The following is a 7,546-nucleotide window of genomic DNA, read 5'->3' as shown; positions in this document are numbered from 1 at the left end:
AGAGAGAGAGAGAGAGAGAGAGAGAGAGAGAGAGAGAGAGAGAGAGAAATTAGCTGAATTTCAGAGGAAGAGAACTTGTATTGAAGATTTTTGAACATAGTAGACTCTAATTCTTACAAACACTATATCATAAAATGTCAGTTCAAGAAGTCATTATATACTGGAGAGTTCGAATAGCGGTGAGGAGGGGCGGGGGTGGAGACCCCACAGGGGAGCATCTTTGCATTACCCGGGCTGTGTCTAATGCTGTGCTCTGTGTCCTGGCAGTTTGACATCTCTGACCTGGTGCGCTGCCTGAGGCTCCAGCGGCACGGCATGGTGCAGACTGAGGTGAGGCCGTGCACGCTGAGGAGGGTCTGCTCCTGGGCTGAGCACTTAAAAGTTGCTCGTAAACGTTTATTCTCTCTCTCTCTCTCTCTCTCTCTCTCTCTCTCTCTCTCTCTCTCTCTCTCCCCCTCCCCCTCTCCCCCCTCTCTCTTTCTTTCTCTCTGAGATGATCTTGCTATGGCCCAGGCTGACCTGGAACTGTAGGACTCAAACACTCTTCTTGCCTCAGCCTGAGTAACTAGAGGATTGTGGAAGGCCTCACCCTTTGTGCATCAGTCTCCTTTTGAAGGTTTCTTTTCCAATGTAAAACCAACATCGCTATCATAAAGGACCTTTCTTTAGCATGAATACTAATTCAGAAAATAAGTATTTTAGACTACCAATTTTTTTAAATGGATAACAGGAGCTGGGAAAATAGCTCCTCAGTGAAGTACTTGTCACGACCGCATGAGGTCCTGGGTTTGAGCCTCAAACGCTACATGAAAATCCAGGCTCAGGCTGGGAGGGCGGACTCAGGCAAGTTCCTGAATCTATGAGCTCCAGCCAGTGAGAGACCCTGTGTCAAAAAGGGGGTTAGGGGAAGGCACCTAGGAAACGACACCCAAGGCTGTCATCTGGCTGCTCACACATGTGCACATACATGCATGAGTGCACGCAGCCTCCTCATGTGTATGCAGACACACGCCCAAGGCTAGGCTCCTCATGCATGTGCCCAGGCATGAATGCACACGGGGGAGGGAGGGGAAAAGCAGTGGTAGGGGAGAGGGAGGAAGGAATTCGGCGGCCACACTAAGTTGCCCATAAAGAGTAGACATATTGGAGGCTCAGGGTGAGAATGGTGCTGACTACTGCCTGTTGGGGCTTCTCCCCAACTCAGTCTCCAGCCTTTTGAAGACAACGGCAGCCCAGGGAGCCGAGAAGGACTGCGGGGTGCTAGCCAGGCAGCTCCCACAGCTCATACTGTTGTGCCCATTCTTTCCTAAAACTGAACATGCAGGACATCACCCCGACTCCAGCTGAAGCCACCCTTACAGGAAGTGCACTGTTCTACGATTAGCCTAGCATTGCTAAGTCTGTGCACCTTCCTTCCTTCTAGACTGGGACTACAGGGTAGATGTAAAACAGTCATTTTCACAGAGTCACATTTATCTTCATTTTAAAAACATGGCCATTCCCAACTTTAACTTGGCCTCTTTTCCAGTCGTGCTAAGTTTTGATTCAAATTAAGGCTCCATAAGCGTTAAGCTGATTTGCAGCCATGTTGTTTCTAGCTAAGGAAGCCATGCTGATCCGTATAAACAGTCTTTTTTCCCTGAGTGTTCATTCAAGACATTTGAGATCTATGCACCAGGAGTTACTCCCAGTGCCTGGGGCCCATCATTGAGTCAGACACACCCTGCCACAGAGCCCGAGACACTCGACTGGGGCGCTAAGTTTGACAGGCTATGGAGTAGCTCTGAAAGTGATAAGTACTTTAGTGTAGAGGAGTGAAGGAAGCCAACCATTGCTGTTTGGGAATTCAACTCAAAACCCAGTGACACCAATAAGAAAATAGCTGCAGCCAGGCCTAGTGCCCATGCTTATAGCACTGTATTAGAACAGGAGCTTCTGGGGAGGGACACACAGGTTAGAGGCTGAGAGGGTGTTACTGAGTAAGCAAGATGGCTGCCTACAGAGCCATGACAGTGGAGAGATACGTGAATGGACTTCCCACAGTGGGAAGTGTGGCAGCACACAAAAACTCGGATGAACAGCAGGAAGCCTGAAGGCAGCTGACATCCCGGCTCTCAGTGTCTCAGTAAGTCAGCTGCTGAGTCTAGGTCTGCATAGAACTTCTGTTCACAGACGGATGTGCAACAGTTAGAGCTGAGTTCCAGCTCTGCTTTTCATTTAATATACTGTGGGTTGTCTTTAAGGTTGTACTTTAAGATCTGCGGGAACTGTACTCACAGGTAGCTGTGAGCCACCGTGTGGGTACTAGAAACCAGCCTCTGATGCTCTGCAAGACCAGCAAGTGCTTTCAATTGCTGAGTCTCAATTGCTGAGCCATCTCTCCAACGCATTGTGATTTATTTCCATTTATTTTCGGATTCATTAATTCTGTCAAATAGCCAAAAAAAAAAAAAAAAAACTTCAATCCCAGTATCATCAGCTTAGACATTAACTTCACCAGAAGGACTCATTTAACTTTTTCACATTTTAAAACAAGATGAGTTAGTTCAGTAAACCTAGAGAAATGTAGGTTTTGAAGATTGGGGCTGTAGCTCAGTAGTGGAGGGCTTGCCTTGCAAGCCCGCAGCCCTGGGTTTGGCCCTACACAGGTCTGCACACTGGCTCTTACACTCAGCATTTAAACAAAAAGTTCCTATTTCCAATTTCTTTATGCCTACTGTGTATAAAGTTATGTGAGTAATACCTCCCCTGTCTCCGCGCCTCTCCCCTACAGAGTCAGTATGTCTTCTGCTATCAAGTCATCCTCTATGTCCTAATGCATCTTCAGGCTGAAGAACAGAAGGCACAGCCAGGGCTCCCTCAGTGACTCAGAGCAACCTCCACAGACTCACATCTCTCTGTGCCTCCAGCCGATTCCTGCTCTCCACTCAAATGAGAGCAGCAAGGCCAAGCAGCACCGAAAATGTTGAGTCCCTCGTGCTTGAAGGACAGGCGTTCCCGTCAGATCCAAACATCAAGATGCTGTGTTTTTACAACCACTTTAACCTTTAATGGTTCTCAAGATTCCTTTATCACTAACTGAACAAGCAGGCCTTAGGGCTGGAGATAGCATTTGATCATAGTGGACATTGTTACAAAGACACACCGAGTCTGTTTTTAATGTACCAAATCCTGTTTATAGCAAAAATTTTTCCAGTATTTTAATAAAGTAGATTTATTTTATAGGGGATACTTGAAGCCAGTATTTAAGCTTTTAATGACAGTAATATTGGCATAGAAGAGAAACTAGCAATGTTTACTGTATCCGTTTCTAATGTTTACTATATATAATTTCCTGTAATATATTTATATACTTTTCATGAACATCAAGTTATCAGATACTGTTTGTACCTCTGTCATCTCACTTTGTAAATAAAACTACACCTTAAAAAAATAGACAACTAACTGGACAGTGGTGGCGCATGCCTATAACCCCAGCACTTGGGAGGCAGAGGCAGGCAGATTTCTGAGTTCGAGGCTAGCCTGGTCTACAGAGTGAGTTCCAGGACAGCCAGGGCTACACAGAGAAACCCTGTCTCAAAGACAAAAAAAAAAAAAAAAGATAGACAACTAGCTTAGACATCATCAGTTCCATGTCTCTGGCTGTTAGCCGTTCCCCATTTGGTCAAGTTATACCAGGTGTGAGATACATCCAAAGCCCTGACAGGTATTAATAAGGACTGGCATGGAGTCGTCATCTGACTTGCTTTTCTCTACCTTGCTTCCCTACCTTATGAGTGACACCATCCTCTCAGCTTCCCAGATGTTCATCATACACGCAAACCAAGGCACAGTCAGAGATAGTGATCTGCTCCCTGGGGTTCAATATTTGATTTTTCAGAGCAGGAAGGACAAGGCTTGTGCTCCAAGAAAGTGCACAGTGATTCTTGAGCACCTTGCTGGCATTTCCCCGAATCCTGACTACTCAGGCACCCCACCCCCATTCTAACACCCAGATCTCCTGAACACCTCCCAGCACGCTCCACTTCTGAGCCATTTCTGATCTTCAGCCATTGCTGGGATTCATACCTGAGGAGACCAGGCTCTGAAAGCTACACACAACCCATGTGGTGCCTTTGACTACCTTCCTACCAGGTAACAGGTCTGCGTAGTGGCCCTGCTTCAGAATTGGCTCCACCCGGCACAAAAAAACATCCTCACCGGATTCCTAATCCGAAGCATGTGCATAGGTTAAGTTGTAACCAACACTATCGTTATTGGCTGGGGGAGGAGGGAGGAGGCTTTGTTAATATCAGAGGATGCCTGGGCCACAGAGTGCCCGGAGCCAGCACAGCTGGGGGCCATTCCCATCTTGAGAATCCTGCTCAAGCGGGTGAGAGCAGTGCTGGAGGAGACTTTCTAGAAAGAATGTAACAAGAATATAGCCAGGAAAGAAATGAAAACTGGGAAGAAGATGTGAGTTGAGGTCTCTAGCTGCAGGGGTCCAGGTGGAAGGTTTTTATAATTGTTCCCCAAGCTAATCTGGGCCCCAGCTCCACCCCCATGGAATGACAGGGTCACAATAGTTAAAGTGCCAAGTTAAGAAGGCCATGAGAACTCAGATGCCAAGTCGTGACCTCAGACAGCCCTGTACTTTCTGTGTGCTGGAAACATCAGCCAGAGCATACAGTGATTCAGTGATTAATTGATTTTAGATTATGTATCAGTTCTGGGAAACAAACAGCCCAGCAGTGTCTCTCTGCTCCCTGCCTCTCTCTGTATTCCCTCCTTTTTAAAGAACCTAGGCTGGTGGCTGCTCTGAATGACAAGTAGCTCTCTAGATCGTCCTCTGAAGAGCACAGGTGACCACATGTGGAGTAGATCACCAGTCAGGCCTGTCTACGAATCACATCACTGCCACAAGGTCCATCAGGGAGAACAGGCCAGGTGACAGCTGGCCTGCTACACAGCAACTCCCCGAGACAACTCTGTCATAGAAAGGAAGGCCCCGTGATAAAGGAAGTTCTTAGAAAACTGAACGAGATTATATCCAAAGATGAATGGTAGAGAACGTGGAGAAAATGGAAGTCGTACACAATGTTGGGAGAGAAATTAGTGCAGCCATTGAATGGAAGTAGGGCACTTCCTCAAACATCTGCACTTGGGCTACCTTGTATTCCAGCTCTACTAGTCTGCATACCACCAAAAGAAATGCCTGCACACTGGTGTTTACTGTAGCTCTCGATAGTCAGAAGAGCTGTGCTGTAGAACCAGCTCCTGTGCCCTTCAGCAGATCTGAAGATTTTGTTAAGTATGTATACACATTAAGACAGAAATCTGCCACTGTCAGGAAGATGGATGTAACTGGAGATACCCTTTTAAACAAAGAGAGAAAGTTCTTACATGTGAAAACACAAGGAAAATCCTGAGATATTCATTACTGGGGGATAGGAAGGAGTTTGGGGTGCAGGGCGAGGATGGGAGGGGATTGCCCGGATATGACCAATGCTTGCCCTTCACCATAGTGAATTCCACTCACATGTACAGGTAGTATGCTCATTTTAACAGCATGGCATTGTATACAGTCACAACTGCTGCAGAATGAGTCCAGGCATTGTGGCTCACACCTGTAATTCCAGCACCAAGTCAGGGTTGTCATAGGTTCAAGGCCAACCCAGGCTACAGAGTTCCAAGGCAGCTTAGTGAGACCTGCATCTAACTTTGGTAGACATGCCTGATAGAGATACTTCTAAATCGTCATGATAAGCAAGAGAGAAGCTGCTGGGCAGTGGTGGCACACACCTTTAATCCCAGCACTTGGACGGCAGAGGCAAGTGGATTTCTGAGTTCGAGCCAGTCCTGTTTCCAGGACAGCCAGGGCTATACAGAGAAACCCTGTCTTGAAAAACCAAAAAAAAAAAAAAAAAAAAAAAAAAAAAAAAAAAATAATTGGGTTACTTTTTTTTTTTGGGGGGGGGCAGTTCTGGCTGTCTTGGAAATCACTCTGTAGACCATGCCTCTGCCTCCCTAACGCTAGTACTAAAGGTATGTACCACCACTGTCAAGCTTCAAGGTACCTTCTTAGGATGTATTTGACAAATTACAGGTTAATTTACAGAAAATTTGAAGACAATAAAAATATAATGTACCAATTTCAGTTTGTATTTTAGTGCAGATAACCAAAAAGCACCTAAGTGTGCTGACCCAAATAGGATATCTGTTTTCTTACTTAAGGAAGTAAACTCATACTTTTCAGTATGTGAAAGTGACTTGTGACCCATGGGTCACCAGGGGGTATTTGGCTGATGTAGCTAACTAGACCAGTGTTCCCTTCCTCCCTCAAATCTCCATCTCTTTCCCTCTAGAAGTTTGGTTGGTCAAAGAGAATGACCTCTCCCGGTAGAGGTCAAGGGTGTGTGAGCAGGTGAGCTTCCCTTCCAGAATCTACAAACAAGCTCAAACAGGCCTTCCCTAGGATTGCCTGTATAGGTCAGGAATGCCAGCTGCTTGATGAAATGCCCTGGCCTTTCTTCATGGTTTGGAAATTGTTGCATCAGTTCCTGATTCAGTCCAACCTCACAGTATCTTAGATATTTGCATGGGAAACAACCAGCACTCAGAAGACAGTGCCCTTCCCACCTGTTGCCATGACAATGCCAAGCTCCCTCTATGCTGTGCCACACTGGCCCTTTGACCCCTACCTCTGGGTGTCATGTGAGGCCCAGCTTTTAGTAGCCTGTGAGCAGTTGCATCAACTGCAGTGCATTTAGATCTTTGGAATATTACTTTGCTTTCTATCGCTGTGATAAAGACCATGACCAAAAGTATCTTGAGGAGGAGAGGATTTGTTTGGCTTACCCACCCAGTTCACACTCCATCACTGAGGGACATCAGGGCAGGGATGGTGGAGGAACATTCTTGTGCCCCATGATCTCCTCAGTTTGCTTAAATCCATCCCAAGACTGCTGCACAGGGGAGGCACAGCCCACAGAGTTGGGTAGGACCTTCCACATCAATCACAAATCAAGAAAACATCTCCTATAGACTTGCCTACAGGCCAATCTAATGGAGACATCTTCATTTGTTCCCTCTTTCCAGATGACTCCAATTTGCATCAAGTTGAAAAACAAAACCTAATCAGCCTGCCAAGTCTTAACCCCTTGTTCTAAGAACCTTGGACCCCTGCAAGCAGCCTGGTGTTGCAGAGAGTCAGCAACAGTGCTCAGATGTTTGTGATGACTGGTAGTCCTGTCTTTAACAAAACAGCCATTCACATGCTCCCCTTCCTAGGGATGTCCCAAGTGGTGAGCACTGACCATGCTGCTATTCCTAAGCAGTGTTCTTTCCATAGAAAGAGAAACATTCAGAAACCACCTCAGTGATGTTCCCTTTGGACCACAGCCCTCCTGTCTATGTCCTTCTCATAAGTCTGTCTGTCCTCTCTAGGCTATGAACTCCCAAGGGAAGGAACCTGCTCTGCTCTCTGCTCTGCTCTGCTCTCTGCTCTCTGCTCTCTGCTCTCTGCTCTCTGCTCTCTGCTCTCTGCTCTCTTCTCTCTGCTCTGCTC

At 46.5% G+C, this 7,546-nt stretch overlaps 1 protein-coding gene across 1 annotated transcript in view; it reads left to right on the top strand.

Moving 5' to 3' along the window:
• The window catches only part of Ptpn13 (protein tyrosine phosphatase non-receptor type 13), a 135,208-nt gene extending 131,773 nt beyond the window's left edge, over positions 1–3,435 (top strand). Inside the window, exons 43-44 of the mRNA XM_028773694.1 lie at positions 268–330; positions 2,774–3,435. Coding sequence (XP_028629527.1) covers positions 268–330; positions 2,774–2,866 — 156 coding nt within the window. The 3' untranslated portion in view covers positions 2,867–3,435. The remainder of the gene's footprint in view (positions 1–267; positions 331–2,773) is intronic.
• The last annotated feature ends 4,111 nt before the right edge of the window (positions 3,436–7,546 follow it).

This window comes from Grammomys surdaster, unplaced genomic scaffold (assembly GCF_004785775.1).
Source record: "Grammomys surdaster isolate TR1022 unplaced genomic scaffold, NIH_TR_1.0 233, whole genome shotgun sequence".
Taxonomy (NCBI): Eukaryota; Metazoa; Chordata; class Mammalia; order Rodentia; family Muridae; genus Grammomys; species Grammomys surdaster.
Note: the sequence above shows the minus strand (reverse complement) of the source record. Positions and strands in the feature narration are given on the sequence as shown.